Genomic DNA, 19,917 nt, shown 5'->3' with positions numbered 1-19,917 from the left:
ACTGGGAACCTTATATTTAGCATCCTTAATGAATAGCGAGCTCTACCTCCACTAGTTTGTTTTTTAAAGGACCGTGTTAGAAACTTTACTGCATTTTCTATTTTTAATGAGGGCCAGGCTAGTCACTTAAAAAAATATTGTCAACAGCACAGAAAGGGTCTACAGCCCTCATAAAGACCGTATGTTTGATTATGCATGTTTTAACTATGTTTTTTTAAGATTTCCCCCGGACCTACGAAATTGTCTTTACAATAATACTTATTAAAACTTGATAATTGTATGTAGAGTTTTGCAGGGTATTAAGCACCCCTAAAGGGCTGTGTCCCATCATTTTCTTTATTAAAGAATTTCCCAGTCTCAGAGATATTTACGGGAACAATTAGGGCCTTACAATAAGCATTCAGAAAGATTATAGGTCTGGATTTGTAAATCTGGAGGGGGAGTTTTTTTTTTTTTGCAAAGCTCTCACAAAACAAAAACAACATATCCTCTCCAGCACTGTTGAGCAATCTCGTCACGTTGTTAATGCTTTTGTTTATGAATTGTGATAATGATTTCAAAAAGATGTAATTGTAGGATTGCTTACCTGCATCTTGTGTGGATGGTGAGTCTGAGGTAGCCTCATCTCTCTGGGGAAGAATTATAGCTTCTGTTCCCTTTTAAAACAAGATTGGTTATACAGGTTAAGCTATGCTGGAAAATATAATGTCTACAATTGTATGATGTTTCAAGTGTACACTCTGTTAAGCAATCGGAATTACAATACATGCACCCTAAACATCCCAAGTAGCATGCAGAGGGCCCATTTTGATGGGGGAATTTGCACTGCTGTACTATTTAATTTTAAACCACGTTTTCCTTACAGTGATCATTTTTGATCCTTACAAAAAAGTGTAGTGAAAGTGTTGGTAATGCTGCAAAATGTAAATCATTCTGATTCGCTTCAAGCCGTGCTTTGCCATAGCCACAGATCATGACTTCTCCAGACCACTGTGGGAGCCAATATCAACCAAATATTTAATCTTCACTGAGATTTGTCACAGCAGCAGCATGGGGAAAATACTGTAAAAGTCATGTCATTGTTTTGCAGCATTTTGTTTTTTCAAATTCAAGTCTATAGATATGGAGCAACAGGAAGCATTACTCGCAACATGGCTTCCTGCTTTTCCATATCAATAAACCAGAATGAGCAGGGGGGCGACTGTGGGGAAACAAATACTTCTTTGGCTTTTTATTTTCTTACAGCTTTTTTTCTTTCATTTGCAAGTACATTGATATGGAGCAACAGGAAGCATTACTTGCAGCATGCCTCCCTGCTGCTCCATATCAATAAAGCAGAATGCACAGTCTAGTCATTCCAGACTAGCGTGCACTTCAACTGCTGTGGCGAGGAAATGAAGAACTGAAGTGCTGTGTATCGAAAACGCCATACTATTAGTATTCTGAAGCTTTTCACCCGGAACACTAATGGCAATAAGTCCCTTGCCAGGGAGGCATTACCCATAGTTACAGTTAACAGTTACAGTTACAGTTGACGAAGGGCCCGGGCTCGGGCTTATTGCCTAATAAAAGATTGCCAGTGTTCGACTGCTGGTTGTACATATTAACCACAAAGTGGCATAGAAAAGATGAACCTATACACCTGTTGGTAGCTGTATGTTGCTTATGATCTAATTATAATGCTGCAATATCACTTTTAGAAATTCTTCAGAGACTACTGCACTCCTGGACCCATATGGAATTATTTATGCAGGTCCGGTATAGGATAATTTCAATGCTATGTCTTGTTTATTTTCAGTCTTTCTCCTGCCACCAGGGTTATGTAGTACACCTTTTGATATGATGACAGAATCACCAATGCCACCAACACACTAAAAGAAATGTTCAACATCATTAAAGAAATGAGAAACCCACCCGGCTGCGACAACACTCCAACCCCCTCAGAGAAACGTTGCAACGACTTGGCAGACCACTTCAAGAACAAAATCAGTGACATCCGACAAATCATACAAAATAGACCAACCTACCATAACATTCAACTAACCGGACGTTACACGGAGCCACAGCACAAAGTCCAAAACGTTCCTCCAGCAGAGGCCTTCGTCTTGTTGGTAAAACACAGCAAGAAAGCAGGATCACCCATGGATCCCTGCCCGCCTGACATCTACAAATCAATCCTCGCACAAGGAACACCATCAGAATACTACAGAAACCTCCTAAATCTCTCACTAGCAACAGGAACTGTACCAAGGACTTTCAAATTAGCATATATCAAACCATTTTTAAAAAACACAAGTGGTGACGTAGAAGACCTCTCCAACTACAGACTGATTTCAAACATTCCCTACCCAGCTAAACTCCTCGAAACTTATGTATACAAATTACCCCAAGAACATGTGGAAAAACACCACCTGCTAGACCAAGCACAAGTTGGCTTCAGACTCGCAAAAGGAACATAAACAGCACTACTATCCATCTGGGACGACCTAAAAACAAATGCAGACTCCAACACAACCACAGCCCTGATTCTGCTCGACCTCTCCGCAGCCTTCGACACAGTTAGCCATGACACCTTAACCAAAAGACTAGAAGACATAGGCATAATGGACATGGCACTACTCTGTATCAAATCATTCCTAACGGACAGAACAGAAACCGTATGGCTAAAATCCTTCAAATCCACCCCACGAGTTAACGACTGTGGAGTACCACAAAGGTCCTCACTATCACCACTCTTCTTCAACATCTACCAGACTCCAGTAATCAGAATCTTCAAAAAATACAAAATTACATGATACAACTACGCTGATGACACCCAAATCGTCTACAAAATCGAAGACACCCAAGCCGATCACTCAACCCTAATCGAGTGTCTAAAAGAAGTCTTTAACTGGATGAACACCAAAAACTTGACTATCAACCCAGGAAAAACAGAAATCATGATTATATCCAAAAACCAAGAGAACACCACCTACATTCCATGGCCAAAGGAAATGGTAACCACACCAACACCATCTAAGGTAGTAAAAGATCTGGGAGTCCTGATGGACAACACCCTAACCTTAGGACCACAAATAAATGCAATAATCAAGAAATGATTCTTCCTCCTTCACACGACAACAAGAATCTTACATTTCCTCTCCTTCACCCACAAAACAGTCACAATCGTAGCCCTCATCATCTCAAGAATCGACTATGCAAACAGCCTCTATCTCGGGATGCCAGAATACCTCCTGAGGAAACTACAACAGATCCAAAATACAGCAGCCAGACTCCTTCTCAAACTATCCAGAACAGACCACATCACTCCAGCACTAAAAACACTGCATTGGCTCCCAGTCAAACATTGCATCACCTTCAAAACAATGTGCATAACACACAGGGCAATCAGCGAACAGGGAGCTGAATTCCTATAACAGAAAATACCAATCTACAAGCCAACGAGACTCCTCAGATCAAGCAACAAAATCTGCCTGGAACAAAAAACATGCGTTAAGAAAAAACTTGGGGGCTCATCCTTCTCCCACCTAGCCGCAAAAACATGGAACAACATCCTGAAAGAAATAAGAAACACCAAAGACCACCTACAATTCAGAAAACTACTAAAAATCTGGCTCTTCAACATCACAGATTCAAATTGATAAAGCTAAACAATCAAACGGGAAACACAAAGATCAGGATGACATAATTTAGGATGACACAACATCTAGAACCAACTAAAGGAAACTCCTACTACAACAAGAGAGACAATGCCAGGTCTAATAGGACACAAGCGGCAGCCACGGGGACAGAAATCAGCATCCCTAGCCAACTTCGCCAACAACCTCACCCGCTCCATAACTACCACCAGGTATCATACGTGAATAGAGTTGTGAGAATGTTAGCACTTGCCACACTGGAACTATGTTGTGGACACTGGCATGGGCCTAGATCGGATGGAGTTGTGTATGATGACACCTGGAGAGAATACGAAGGTTTAGCACCTCGCTTCCAGACAGCAATGCCAATTAACCAATCCACTAACAATTTCATCCCTCTGCATAAACTTCCCGAACTCATCAAACACAACCACAGGCCTACAACACAACACTCTGCACAAACTTCACTACACTGCAACAACAAAACAAACCACACATAGATTCGCACAACAGCACACAACTACTACCGACCGGAAGCACCCCAAGCCCAGCCAACAGAGTTAGCGGGCTGAGGCCGCCAACAGCACATCATTGCTCTCTTTAACTTTTCCAGCTTATTCCCGCTAACCCACCCCCCCATCACTTTTCTTTCAGAGCCGCCAGAGTGCCAGGGCACCACTCTGGTGGTGATAGTGCATGGTACAAATATCCTTTAACATTAACATTAAATTAACTCCAGTAAGACACTGCTGTGATAATTTCAAAGAGATGCCTGATTTGTTGTAGTCATCATCCTATATCAGGATCATCAGGATCCAGGATCATCAAGACACATTAATGTGATAATTTCAAAGAGATGTCTCATTTGTTTTAGAGACCTTCCTGTGTGTCATCAGAACACTGTTGTTGACTATGAATGTTCATTCAAAAGGGAGCAGTAGGGGTAAATGGGCCATTACTAACCTATTGCTCAATGGGCCATCCATGCTACTTGTATGGTCATATCCTTAACCTTCAATGATCAAAAAGGTGTATTGTGTAAGCTCCTTCTCCTCTTCCGACCACACCACTGGACGGAATGTGCCCCCTTTCTCCATGAATAGTATACGAATGAAGAGCGTGTGTGTGTCCATGTGGAACTGCGTCTTCCTTTTCCCGCCCTGTATTACGCTGTGCAAGGAATGAGGATGCATTGTCTCCTGAATTAATGCATGCTTGAGAACAAGTGAATAATGTCATGAATGGGATGAAGCATGGAACCCTGGGCATGTTAGCAGTGAGAGTATTCGGAGTGGTGAACTGATCCTGCGTGAGCTGAAAGGATGTCCGGTTGGATGCCCTCTCCTTCACTTAATGAGAACTAAGCAAGCTTCCTGTAATGTGAAGAATGTAAGGAGAATAAACGTACAACTTGATTCAGACATATCTCCCATCCGGTCTCTTCAGCATGCACACTGATATTACACATTTCAATGTAAATTGAAATCTAAAGTAGAAAAACATTTGTTGATAACTTGAAACGATCAAAAGGAACAATCTGCAAGCTTAAAAAGCCAAGATTCGATCAAGCAGGATCTGAAGCTGGAGCTATAAAAGACAATGGGCCTGATTTACAAAAGCATTTTACAATGGAGCAATCCAACTGAAAAATGCTTTGTAAATCAACCTAACATTTCTTAAAATAGTCTACACCAGTCGGACCATTCAAAAATAGAGAATGAGCTGAGAGAAATGTTTTCTGCTAAAACATATCAACCGTAATAGGAAAATGCATTTAAAGAGCTCCGACCACCCATACTATAACTACCTGAAACTTTAGTATAAATGTAATGTTAAGCATCTTTACATTCTAACTCTAAAACACCAACGTCCACAATGGCGGGTCACTTATGATAAACAATGTTTTTTTTTAAATAACGAGAGCCATAACTTGTTCAAAACTTACTGGGCATAAGCATACGCCGAACACGATTGTGTCGTTTACCATCTCAATTACTTACATTAGCTACATGATGCATATATAGACAAAACAAATACACTAAAAGTGTGAAAATAATCATTGCAGTGTAAGGGCACTTTCTGCTCCCGCCTAAACGTATTTGGGATATTCTAACAGGATTCTATGTAATAACATTTACTAGCAAATATACATACTCAAAAAGTTATATGAGAAGTATTTATTGTCAGAGCAAATAAGTATGTCTGTGAACCCCATACCATGTAACAAGCTATACCAACTAGGAAAAGCAGCATATCACAAAGTATCCTCGAGGTATAATTGAGAGTCACTGGACCTTATTTGGACATTGGCGGTGCAGTCAAAGATTTAAATGAAACGTGGCAAAACTGCCTTGGTAAAATATCCTTACACAAAAACATTACATCATGTGGTAATATGTAATCCGCAACAAAGACGGGCCTTTGAAGAGGCACTCATAAATCAACCCTAGTATCTAAATCAGGCCTGGAAAGTGCATCTATGTGCTACTGTTCAGACCCTGCTGAAATGCACAGCTCACCTTTGAGAACAAAGTGACCTTCTCATTTCTGAAAGTAGCGCAAATTAAACTGAGGCATTCTCTGCACTCCATTCATTTGTGCTAGTTTTTGAGACTCTGCCCTATTGTCTTTCATTTTTCCTTAAAGAAGATGACTAAACAGAAACACATCTCTGCCTTGTGCCCACATAACCAAATTGCAAAACTTCCATAAGCATCCTATATAAAATGACCGTCGTAATCTTCATTCTGTATCTACAATAAGCAGCCTCTTCCTAAGCAACAAAAGTGAGTTCCATGACATAATACACCTGTAGGGTACACATAAGGGGACCATAAAGCGGGTTTTTGATCCTTGGATGTACTCCTGAACGTTGATTCACACAAATAAAGTACAGGTAGGGTTTACTGGGTGGATTAGAGGTCTAGGGTGAGGGGAGTCACTGAGGGGAGAGTTAGTGATGGCTGGAGGCTAAGTAGGCTATGAAGAAGCAGCAAATCTAATCCACCCAGTAAGCCCTACCTATACTTTCTAATACATCTGTACTGTAACCATGAGATTGAGAGCCCTGCACAGAGGAAAAGTGAAGACATAGGGCCTCATTATGACTGTGCCGGTCAGGTAACAACGGTGTTTGTAAACCTACTGGCCCTATTGTTACTGGACAGGCACAGAAAGACTCTTGCAGCGGGTGCCGTCCCGCCCGCCTGGGTCAGACCTCATAGGGTTCTCACAGGAGCACCAGCACCATTGTTAACGGTGTCGGTGCTCCCTTGTCCACATTCCCATGACGTCCTATGCGACTCTATGGGAATGGGGACTAACAGAATTGCCAGCACCTGACTTCCGGGCCGCCGGGGTTGTAATACCCCACTGTAACTGGGAAGTCAGGCGCCAGTAATTCTTTTTGGGTCTGCCGGCAGCCCGCCGGTATCGCAGGCTGGGTTACCGCCAGATCCATAATGAGGCCCATAGTTTTAAAGTAATGGTGACAGTAACAGCGAAAAATGTACTGATATAGGCACATTTTTTAAAACCATACCTGCCAATAATTCGTTTCGAGAGCTGAGAAATATAAATATATATTTCTCAATCCTGTCCAAAGCAAGGTAAATGACAGAAGATGTAAATACATTTTAAATCATATTCTAATCCCAGATGGAAGAGAGAAGTTTAAAGACAGATGGAGAAATTAAATTTTTTTAACTCCTTAAAACAGATCTGCCAAAAAGTGCCAAAAAGAGCAATTAATTTATTCTGTCCTGAAATTAAAATGACACACAAAATGTTTTCTATTTTCTAAAGATTCTTTTTCTCAGAAAGTCTCCTGGTTCAACTCCGATATTTTTTCATTTTAATTGTTTATATTACCGCATCAGGTACACACACTGGGCAGAGCCAGTAATGGCAATATATATTAAGCATCTATTTAATCTTAGAAAAATACATAGAATAAAATGTACAGTTCTGTGTGCATCTCCTGTATATACAATGCTAATGATATGAATGATATGAATTGCATTATACAGTGGTTAAATAAAAACGAATATATTAAGCCCACAATAAATGCCCCCTTGTAAAAAGTCACATAGTGCAAGAAGTCTTAGTTACTTACCTGTAACTGTATTTCTCCAGCATTGGTATCTTTCATAGATTCACATGCTTGAATATTCCCCGTCGTCAGACTGGGAATCCTCGGTGATAAATGTAATAATACATTTTTTTTTTTTTTTAAAAATATATACACATTGCTACCTAGCAGTGCATGTATATAGCCCATTATGGCCTATGAGACATTTCATTGTGTAGTCCCTCCACCTCACTTTGGTCCTTTATGGCCCCAGCCAATGAGGTGGCAGGGCTTAAGCTCCGCCCCCGGCAGCCATCTTTAGATTTTGAACCGTAGAGATTACAGTATGATGGATGCCGAGCATAGAAGCAGCCTCTCAGGGGAGGCGGGCGGGCGCATGTGAATCTATGAAAGATACCAATGCTGGAGAAATACAGTTACAGGTAAGTAACTAAGACTTCTCCAGCATTGGATCTTTCATAGATTCAGATGCTTGAATAGAATACCAAGCAGTTAAAACATGCCACCATTATATATATATATGCATAAATACAGAAAAAACATATTTCTGATCAAACCTTTACCATGCAGCAACACAACGGTTACATACTTCGGGAAAGGTGGGAAAGGAGGCTGGTCCTACCTTATACAAAGAGATGGCGGAGAACTGCCTGTCCAACTGCAGCTTCTTTGTTGGTATCTTCAGTCAGGCAGTAGTGCTTGGCGAAAGTATGCAGAGTGCTCCACGTGGCGGCTCTGCATATGTCCTTCAATGCCACCCCTGCGTGGAATGCTGTTGACGCCGCCCTTCCTCTGGTGGAGTGCGCAGACGGCGGTCTAGTTAAAGGGTCGCCTTTCAACTGATGGCAGTGGGTGATGCAGGACGATACCCAGCGTGCCAGACTTTGTTTAGATATATACTGACCCTTGGAACGGCCAGAGAAAGAAATGAATAGCCGGTTTGAGGAGCGGAACTCCTTGGTTCTTTGCAAGTAAAACTTCAACACTCTAGCAACGTCTAGAGAATATAATGTTCTTTCCGCTTCAGAAGCGTGATTCTGGAAAAAGGTTGGTAAAACAATGCGCTCAGTGAACGACATCTCCGAAAGTACCTTGGGGAGGAACTTCGGGTGAGGCCTTAAGATGACGTGGTCCTTCTGGAACAAAGTAAACGGGGGTTCAGAAGACAAAGCTTGTAACTCACTGATCCTTCTGGCTGATGTGATGGCTATCAGGAAAGATGTCTTCCAGGACAAGAATTTCATTTCGCATCTGTGTATGGGTTCGAAGGGAGGTTGCATGAGGGCTGTTAAGACGGTGTTGAGGCTCCAGTCCGGAACTGGTGTAGGTGTAGGCGGATAAGTACGCATCAGTCCTTTCAGGAAGATTTTAACCGCTGGTAAGGAAAGTAAGGCTTGCGTCTCCGCGGTTACTGTGTAAGCCGCTATGGCTGACAGATGGACCTTGATAGAGGACAGTGAGAGCCCTGACTTAGCCAGGTGCAACAAGTAGGGCAGAATCTGATTAACCGAGGCCGTGAGGGGATCGATTGCAGAGGTCTCGCACCATTTGGAAAACCTGGTCCATTTCCTGGTGTAGGTGACTTGCGTGGACGGGGCTCTAGTGGCCTTGATGATATCCCAGCATTCTGATGGTAACTTTAGGTGCATCAGTTTGCGCTGCTCAGGAACCATGCTTTGAGAGACAGGCTCCTCGGGTCGTGGTGGAGGACCTTGCGGTTCTGTTGTGTCAGTAGATATTGATGTGTCTTGAGACGAATCGGGGGTTGACAGGATAGATGCCTCAGCGTCGGGTACCAGACTTGCCGTGCCCAATCCGGTGCAATTAGAATCAAAGAACAATCCTGTTCTTTTACCCTGCGAAGTACCCTCGACATGAGGGGAATGGGTGGGAAGGCATAGAGGAACTTCCCCGACCAATTCACTGAGAACGCGTCTCCCAGTGATTGGTGCTCTGGGTATCTTGAAGCAAATCTCTTGCATTTTTTGTTGTTCCTGGTGGCAAAAAGGTCGATCTGCGGATGGCCCCATAAGGCAAATATCCGTTGGGTTTCTTTTTCGTCCAGCTCCCACTCGTGGGACGCTGTGTATTCTCTGCTTAGCCTGTCCGCTAGGACATTGTCCACTCCTGGAAGATGCTCTGCCCTGATCTGCACCCCGTAGTGCAAGGCCCATGCCCAAAGCTGTTGGGCTTCTTGCGACAGGATCTGTGACCTCGTGCCTCCCTGCTTGTTTGTATAGTGCATGGAGGTTGTGTTGTCTGTCTGGACTGTAAGAACTTGACCAGCTATCACCGGTAGGAAGGCTTTCAGCGCCAACTTTACGGCCCTGAGCTCTAACACATTGATGTGGAGCTGGGACTCTTGTGTCGACCAAGAGCCCTTGGTTTGGAGGTCCGCAAGATGAGCGCCCCAACCTGATAAGGAAGCGTCCGTCCTCAGCATAAGGGTCGATGTCGGTGCTTGAAACGGCATCCCCTGCAGAAGATTCCTCGGAACATTCCACCATCGAAGGGCCTTGTGCAACTTCGATGGAATCTGGACAATGTCTTCCCAGCCTCCGAAAGCTTGTTTCCATTGGTGGTCCAGAGCTTCCTGCACAGGTCTCATGTGAAGCCTGCAGTTCGGTATGAGGAATATGCATGATGACATCATGCCCAATAGGGATTTGTAAGAGCGTACGGATGTTGTCTCTTTCTGTAGGAAGTTCGAAGTTGAGCGTAGAATCGCTGCTATTCTTTCTGCGGATGGCCTCACTCTGGGAATGCTGGTATCGAGTTCGGCTCCCAGGAAGAGAGCTACCTTGCTGGGAACGGGGCAGGACTTTGTCTGGTTTATGGAGAAATCTAACTCTTTTAGGAGGTTGACAGTCCTCGACACTGCCGAGCGAGCCTTTGCAGCGGAACTTGCCTTTATCAGCCAATCGTCCAGGTATGGAAAAACGTCCGTTCCTGCCCTCCTGAGACTTGCCGCTACCGGCGCCAAGCATTTTGTGAAAACTCTCGGAGCCGATTTTAGCCCAAACGGGAGCACTTGAAACTGAAAGTGAAGCTCTCCCACCGTGAACCTGAGGAACTGCCTGTGTGCTGGATGGATCGGTATATGGAAGTATGCGTCCTCCAAGTCTAAAGTGGCTAAGAAGTCGTGCTTGTTTAACCAAGGTAGCACCCCTTGTAAAGCTACCATCTTGAATGTTATGCGCTTGATAAATTTGTTGAGTGCCCTCAGGTCCAAGATGGGTCTCCATTGACCGTTTTTCTTTCTGACGAGGAAGAATCGGGAGTAGAAACCTTTTCCCCTCTGAGAATAAGGAACTGGTTCTACTGCTGCCTTCTGGAGCAGTTTTTGCACTTCGGACATGACCTGTCTTAGCATATGCACTCTGCGAGATGTTGGAGGCAGTGAAGGAGGTTGGTCCAGAAATTCTAAGGTGTGACCCTTTCGGATCACCTGTAACACCCATTTGTCCGATGTAATTGATTGCCAGCGCTGGAATAACTGGCTCACCCTTCCCCCCACCGGGGTGTGGTGAAGAGGGGAAAAAAATTGGTCATCAGTTTTGCTTGCCTTGTGACTTCCCTTGGGCGGAGCCACGTCTGCCTCTATGGGGGTATCTGTTGGATGACTGATATTTATTGTCTTGGTACGTGCCGCCTTGTGCTTTTTGACCATACGAGGAACGACCGTATCCTCTGAACTTGGAAGATGAGCCTCTAAAGGGACGAAAAGACCGATGGTCCTTACTTTTGTCCTTTAAAGAACTGATGGCTCTGGCTGTGTCCGTGTCTGTCTTGATTCCCTTCAAATGATCGTCTATCTTCTTTCCAAAGAGATCTTGTCCATCAAACGGCATGTCTAATATCTGCGCCTGGACTTCAGGTCTAAAGTTCGTAGCCTTCATCCAAGCCTGCCTTCTGAGCACTGTGCCGTGCGCCATCTGCCTGAAGCCTGATTCGGCCACATCAACCGCTGCGTCGATCATGTGATCCGATGTTGCTTCACCATCCGCGATTATCGATTTTGCCTCCTCCTGGAGCTCTGGTGGTAATTGTTTCGTCAATTTAGACATGCGGAGCCAAAGCTCGCGATTGACCCTTGCGGTCATGGCCAGCGCATTGCCCGCTCTGATTGTAAGCGATGCCGAAGATGATACTTTCCTGCCCATAACTTCCAGTTTACGTCCGTCCTTATCCGGTGGTGCCGACAACGGTGAGGAGGGGTTGGCGAGTTTCTTTCTGGCCGCCACTGTGATAACCGAGTCCGGTTTCGTATGACCTCTCAAACAAAGAGGTGCCGAATCCGGAGCTTTATATTTCTTTTCTGGCCTGGACACCAGCGCCGGAGTCGATAAGGGTGTGGATAGGATCTTGGATCCGGAATCCCAGATGGTATCGAGGAGAGGAATAGTGGTCACTGTCCTCCTTCGTTTGTCCCTGTGCTCATAGAGCACTGATTTCCTTTCCTCAGAAGAAACCTGAATATTAAACAATTCTGCGGCTTTACCTATAATGGTGTGGAAAGAGGCGAGATCATCCGGCGGTGAGGCCTTGCCCGGCGAGTCTCTCCTCCTGGGCTTCTCGACTACGTAGTCACCCCACTCACTGGATGCGTCCTGTGTTATTTCTTCTTCTTCTGGTTCCGAGAATTCTCTAAAAGGATCCTCCTGCCAGTCTGATACCGAGATGGTGGACGGTACCATAGTAGGGTCCACATCCGGAGATCGCGGTCTGTGCGATGACTGTGGCGACGGGACTCTTGTAGGTGAAGCACTGTGGGTGCTGCTCCTTGGTCTTCGAGCAGGTTCCGGTGATCTCATCCGTTTTTGCGGTCTACTCCTGTGAGGAGAACAACCATATGTGCCTGGAATCGGAGATGACTCTCTAGGAATAATTCCTGATTCTATGGGATCAATCAGGATTTGCTTCTCCTTTTGCCGCCTGTAAAATTCTTGTACAATCCTCTGCACGGATAACATGAGTATCGGGTCATGAGGGTATTCGGATTCTCCCGTGGACGGTTGCCAAGGAGGGCTGTATTGTTTCGGTAAGGGACCGGTGGTCTCTTCCATCACTTCCGCATCAGAGAATTCTTCCTGAAGAATTACATCCGGAAGTTCTGCCATGTGACCCAAAGGTGGAAATTGCTGTACCAGTGGTTCAGTCTCAGTATTCTTCTCAATGACATTGCTTTCAATGACAGGAGTTTCAAATGTGGAAGGCAGCAATTCCTCCGTAACTGCCGCAATTTGTGGTGCCGCTGAAGGTGTTATGGACGATGCTATCTTCGTCGACAAGCATCCCGTATGAGATTTCGTCGACGACTGAGATTTTCCCGTCGACGAGGGCTTCGCCGTCGACGAGTGAGGTTTTTCCGTCGACTAGGGCTTCGCAGTCGACGACTGAGGTATTCCCGTCGACGAGTGAGGTTTTTCCGTCGACGAGAGCTTCGTTGACGACTGTGGAATGCGTTCCGTGGACGACTGCGTCATGGATGAATGCTTCGTGGACGAGTGGTGTTTCTTGCTCGTCGACGATTGCTTCGCGGTCGACGTGTCCGATGACGATGATCTTATTGTCGACGATGTCTTAAGCGTGGTCGTCGTCGTCGCTGTTTTCGTCAACAGTATGGCCGATGACGGGCCTTTACCTTTCCCTTCATTCGTGGGCGGTTTCCCCGCCGACGACTGCCCCCCCCCCGTTTTTTGCAAACTCCTCCTTACCTCTGGAGGCAGATTTTGCTGACTTTTTCTGGCTTGGTAAGTCAACTGGAGACAGAAAGGGTATCAATTCCAGCTTCCTCTTTTTTGACTTGGGAGAGGAACTCCTTTCCACTGAAGAGGCCCTTCTCTTTGAAGTTTGTCTCTCAGATGGAGTGCTGGATTGGACAGGAGCTGTTCTGACAGACTCTTCGTCCGAAGATTGATCCCTGGATTCCAGGTAAGAAAGGAGTCTTCTATGCCTGTCATGAAGGGTGTTGGTGGAAAAGGCTCTACAAATCTCGCATTTTTTAATGTCATGTGGGTACAGAAAATAAATGCAATGCTCGTGGGGGTCTTTGTTGTAAACCAATTTCTTTTTGCACTTCGTGCAGTCCCTAAACAGGGAAGGCTTCCTGACAGCCTGAGGTACCTCCATTTCTGAAGAGAAGTTCAGTCGACGATTTTGAGAGGAAAACAACACGTTTTGTCTCCCAGGTTAATTGGAAACAAAGCCCCTGAGAAGGGGAACAAAATGGAATATATTTACCAAATATATTCCACACAAAAGTAGAAAGAATTTGAAAAAGCTCAGAGAGCTTGAGGATTCCCTGTGTCTGTTAGACTGCAGTGAAAAATCTAAAGATGGCTGCCGGGGGCGGAGCTTAAGCCCTGCCACCTCATTGGCTGGGGCCATAAAGGACCAAAGTGAGGTGGAGGGACTACACAATGAAATGGCTCATAGGCCATAATGGGCTATGTACATGCACTGCTAGGTAGCAATGTGTATATATTTAAACAAAAAATAAAAAAATAAATAAAAAAAAAAATTATCACTGAGGATTCCCAGTCTGACGACGGGGAATATTCAAGCATCTGAATCTATGAAAGAGCCAATGCTGGAGAAATGCTGTTCCCTTAAAAAAAATAAACAGAATTGATACTTTAGCAAACTAAAAAAAATATGATCTGACCCACAGACATTGACCTTAAAGGAAATAGATTATGTCATATCATTATGTGAAAATACACCTACAATACTGGGAAAGAAATCATGAAATTAAAAAGAGGTTTATTCCTCATGCATGCCGTACTTACCAGATGAATGAACACGCTGGGCCTCATCACGAGTTGGGCGGTAGCGCTATCTGCCCTACCGCCAAACCCACCGGCGCTATTAGCACCAGATCACGGGTTTGGCGGATTTGGAATTCCCCATTGAGTCCATTCGGGAATGCCCCATTGGGCTCAATGGGGAAATTTCACGCTCATACCCCCGGCGGATTTCTTATATTTATATTTTCTTGCAACCATCTTCACAAATAAAACAGGTATTGATACTGATATTTTATTTCTATCGCACTCGTACACAAGTGTTTCAGAGCGTGACAAGGCAAGGGAGGGGAACAGGGGAGAACAAAACAGCGATCTTACTAGGCCCAGTGACATTGAGAACACGCAAGTGCATGGAAGAGGTGGAGGGGAAAAGTGAACGGAAGGGGGAGAAGTGGAAAGTGCGAAGCAGAGGAGAAACAGATAAATAATGATAAATAAACAATAAAGGCAACAAACAGTGGTAGTGCTGCCAGCAATTTGCAAGTGCTAGGGTTAAGGTAGCGGACAGGGTAGGTGTGATAAGTGCAGGAAGAAACAATGGGGGGGGCTGTATGGGTATAATCTGAGTTTACCATATTCATTCAAGCTAGTGGCTTAGAGCCTTGGGCTCTGCTAAATAGCTATAACTGTGATCTCTGCTTTAATTAGGAAACCTTGGACCTAGTCCTGCCTAGCCAACTTATTGACACAGTGGTACCCAACATCTACTACCGTCTAGACGCTACCACCCCCAAATACCTGCTACTATGCCTGCCCAGAACTATACCTTCTCATGTATTCTCCTTGCATTATGTCTCACCTTTAAACGCACATCATTATTGGAACCCTCATTAGCTAGTCTCAATTCCCCCATCGCAGCCCCACCACGGTTCTGCCAACACATCCACTTCTCCATTGCGTATGCACCACAACCTAACTTTCATCCTACCACACACGTACCTTACCACTGTGGCACCTCTGTAAACCCACAGCAGCTACAACCTACTTTTGTGACCATGGTCGTCACTCTTGCCAACCCTTACCTTAAATCGCCGTCCCTCTGGCTCGAACACTTTGCCATGAAGCCCACTCCTAACCAACCTTGCACTGGGCCCACTAGAAATTGCAGACTAGGAGCTAGTCTCCTCCTTACCTCCCACCACCCTACCAGCTCCAACCGGCCAGCCAAACCATTCCGTATTGTACGCACAGCTTCGGCCCAAAATCTTGCTCCTATAGCCATCCTGAACATCACGCCTGACTCTAATATCCAACTGCTCAGCCCTACCACTTGTCTCAAGGTGGCATTGATCAACACTAGATCACTCACTGCCCACGCACTTGACATGGCTGACCTTATCACTACTCATGACTTAGATTTCATAGCCATCACTGAAACATGGCTCCACGCTGCCTCAGGACCTCTGCTATCCTTAGCTATCCCCAAAGGCTACACTATTATTCGAAGTGTTCGTAACACTGATCAAATGAAAGGAGGCGGTGTTGCATTTATTCACAAAACCTCGATTAATCTCCGCCTCACTACTCCCTGCCAAATCACCTCAGCAGAATTACTTACAGCTAAACTAACTATTACCACTAACCGGACTATTACTCTCCACATTTTATACAGACCTCCTGGCCCATTATCCACGTTTGCTGAAGACCTCTCCCACATCCTTGCTGACAACACCAAGACTAAATGCCAAATTATTGTACTAGGCGATTTCAATCTAGGCTACCATGACCCTAATGATGCACCTTCCCAGGACGTTAACAGCCTACTTCTTAACGTAGGCTTCTCACAACAGGTCACTATCCCTACTCATTCTAAGGGCAGAACTCTCGACTGGGTAGCTGACTTAAACTGTGACATTAATGTCCAATCCATCCAACCTTGCGCTTGGACGGACCACCATCTAATCACCTTCAGCATCCCTACTAAAATCTCCCACTCGAATCCCAATTTAGCACCCGCCACCATTACTAGAAACAAGCGCAATATAACCTGCGCTAAACTACTCCTGCTCATCCTCCCCACGCTCAATGATCTCGCATCCTCTTGCACTGACCCCACAGTCCTGGTAGAGACCTACAATCACACTATGCGGAAAGCACTTGATCTCATCGCGCCCTCCAAACTTAGAAAACCTAAACCCCGGGCCCACCTCAATTCTTGGTTCACACCTCAATTGAGAACCCTACGTAAAGAAAAAAGGACTCTCGAGGCACGCTGGAAAAGCAACCCAACGGAAGCTAACAAAGCTAGCATTGCCTTAGCTACTCTAAATTACAAAGAAGCCATATTCCTGGCCGAAAAAGAGACTTAGAATAAACGCATTGAACTTTCCCAATCTAATACCAAGGAGTTATTCAAAATCTTAAAGAATTGGAATCCTCAGCCACCCCCCTGACACCTGTTTCAAAGACAGTACCTGGTGTGCCAATATCCAAAAGGCCCTCCTTGGAAAAATTCCCACCCTCCAAACCAAAATGAATGGAAAGAATAATAGCCTGCTGCCCAGCCTGCAACACATTACCCCACCAGGTTAATACCAAATCCAATACCGAATCCCCTAAACCTTTCAGCTTCTCACCGCTCTCCATCATCGAAGTTGAACATCATCATTAACCGCAAACCCTCTAACTGTCATGGGGGCTCATGTCCTGCTATCATTATCAAGGAAGCCGCACATAATCTAACTCGTTTCGTCAACACACTCATCAACTCCTCCTTTAGCACTGGGATTGTACCTGACAACCTCAAGGATGCATGGGTTATCCCCCTCCTGAAAAAACCCACCTTGGAAGCCAACATACCCATCAACTACCGACCAATCACTACGGTCCCTTTCCTCTTAAAAATTCTTGATAGTGCTGCATACCTACAAATCCAAGGCTGCCTGGAAAGCAATAATCTCCTGGGTCTAAGGCAATCCAGTTTCCGCCCACGCTACGGCACTGAAACGGCCCTCCTAGACCTTAAAACCCAAATTGAAGACCTAAAAGATAAGGGCAAACTGGCCCTCCTACTTCTCTTAGATCTCTCTGCGGCTTTCGATCTAGTAAATCATCAAATCCTCTGCCGCCACCTTAAAACTGCCGCCCACTTCTCGGACAAAGCTACATCCTGGATCACCGCCTTCCTGGAAAACAGATCGATGAGGGTGTTCTCCCCCACTGCCACGGCTGAACCCTCTCCAGTTACCTGCAGAGTCCCCCAAGGATCATGCGTATCCCCAACACTCTACAATGTGTTTACAAAACCCCTTTTTGATATCTTGGACTGTCTGGGTGTTACGTATACCAACTACGCCGATGACACCCAGATACTTATCCCCATTACTGGCAACCACAAAACCGACTCTTTAGCCATCAACGCCATTTATCATGTTATCCAGGCCTGGATGGCCCAGCATGATTTATGCCTCAATGATGAAAAGACAGAGCTCATTATCCTTGGCTACCACCAACGTCTTAGCAAACTTGACTCATCATTCACTTCCTTCACTATTGATGGCAACTCCATCAGAGTGGCGAAGGACACAAAAACACTTGGGGCCTCATTACGACCCGGGCTGAACGGGTTAATGGGCTCTGCAAAAGGAGGCAGACCTGTTAAACCCGTTCCGCCACATTACGGGTTCCCCTCGCGGGACCCGGTAAGGACTCCTGGTAAAACCAGGCATTGTTACCGGGTCCCGCGAGGGGAAGAGGGAGCTAACAACCTCCACATTTCCGACACTAGACAAAGGGCCTCATTACACGGTAGGCGGAGGACCAAGGTGCTTTTAGCACCTTGGTCCATGCCGGTAAAATACTGGCACCGCCTTGGAGGAAAGGGGAATTACCGCCCTATTCCAAGGTTGGCGGGGCAGTAATTCCCCTTTCCCCCATTGCCCTTCCCCATTCCCATTTTTGCCCCATAGGGCTCTATGGGAATGGGGAAGGCGCTAATTACGGTGCCGCAAATTGCGGCACCGTAATTAGCACCCTGGTCCCTTTGCGGGTTGGTTTTAAAGTACCAACCCGCAAAGGGACCTCGTAGTAAGGCGGTAAGAGTTTACCGGTACCAGTGCCCTTACCGGTACCAATAAACCCTTACCGCCGTCCGTGTAATGAGGCCCTTGTAGTTACTGGCTTTCTGTCTCCCAAAGAGTCTCCCTCAAAGCACTCGCTCTCACGCACAAAAGCCTGGCCAACCAAGCCCCTAGCTATCTAGCCAGCAGATTCTCTTTACACACCACTACAAGGCCACTCAGAGGTGCCCAGACCAACTGCCTCTCTATCCCGCGCTTCAACCTGCAGAGATCTGGCGGACGCAGCTTCCCAGTACTCGCAGCTAAGCTTTGGAACTCGCTACCCAATCCGCTCAGAGCTGAATCCTCCTTCCCGGCTTTCAAGCGCAAAGCCTCAGCTTGGCTTTCTGCCCAAGACTTGCATTGACTCCAACCGTGTCCTTTGCATCACAATAGCAACGTCATTATTATTACCTGCTCCTGTACACTGTACACTGTATATTTCCTGTATAATTTTGTATATTTGTTATATATTCTTGCTCAATGCATTATTTGTACTATGCCCTTATCCACTGTTATCTGTATTATGCCTGTAACTAAGTGATGCGCCCAGTTGCCCTCGGGCCTTGTGCGCTATATAATTAAAACAAATACAAATACACACCCCAGTGCAAGGGGTGGCCCGGAGGCAGTGCAGGAGGGTGGCAGGGTGAGCAGGTACCTGGACCCGGAGGACAGAGGGTGGCCAGGTGCACGGTGCCAAGAGAGAACAGAACAGCAGGGGAGAGGGGGAGCGAAGGCAGAAGAAAAGAGGAAGGTCTTGAGCTGCTTCCGGAACCGGAGATGGTTCTCCTCAAGTTTTAGATTGCCAGGGAGGCTGTTCCAGATGGAGGCCCCAGCCGAAGACCGAGATCTACCCCCAGCTCGTTTCTTTGAAAAAAGAATGACCCTGAGGGAGTTAGAGGTAGAGGAGCAAAGAGCTCGAGACGGGAGGTATTTGCGGAGGGATAGCTGGGGCATTGGGTTTACAGCTACTTGACTACGTACTTCTATAATCATGGCTTTGTATGTTGTTAAGCAAACAATGTTAAGGATGTAAATGAATTTCATTTTAGGCCTTAGGACCATGTAATGTGGCCCCTAAAATATTCCACACTATATTATTGCATGTTATTGAAAATACATATCTAAAATGTATTAAGGTGTATTATGTAAATTGAAACGTATCTGACATGATAGAGATATCATGCTGAACACATCAACTCCAACTGAAATCCTGAAAAAAGGAATGCACAGGTCCTCTATGCAAGCCATAATACATGGAGAGTGCAAAGGTGCCTACACACTTAGGCAACAATACCGTGTATACATTAGTAATTCAC

The 19,917-nt window shown here is 45.4% G+C and overlaps 1 protein-coding gene across 1 annotated transcript in view; it reads right to left on the bottom strand.

Moving 5' to 3' along the window:
• Nucleotides 1–19,917, bottom strand: part of OGN (osteoglycin) — a 232,361-nt gene that overhangs the window by 165,338 nt on the left and 47,106 nt on the right. The window contains exon 3 of the mRNA XM_069643872.1: nucleotides 587–656. Within this exon, the coding sequence (XP_069499973.1) occupies nucleotides 587–656 (70 nt within the window). The remainder of the gene's footprint in view (nucleotides 1–586; nucleotides 657–19,917) is intronic.

Source organism: Ambystoma mexicanum, chromosome 2p, assembly GCF_040938575.1.
Source record: "Ambystoma mexicanum isolate Mex_15411 chromosome 2p, UKY_AmexF1_1, whole genome shotgun sequence".
Taxonomy (NCBI): Eukaryota; Metazoa; Chordata; class Amphibia; order Caudata; family Ambystomatidae; genus Ambystoma; species Ambystoma mexicanum.
The sequence above is the reverse complement of the archived record's forward strand: the minus strand, read 5'-3'. Positions and strand labels throughout refer to the sequence as shown.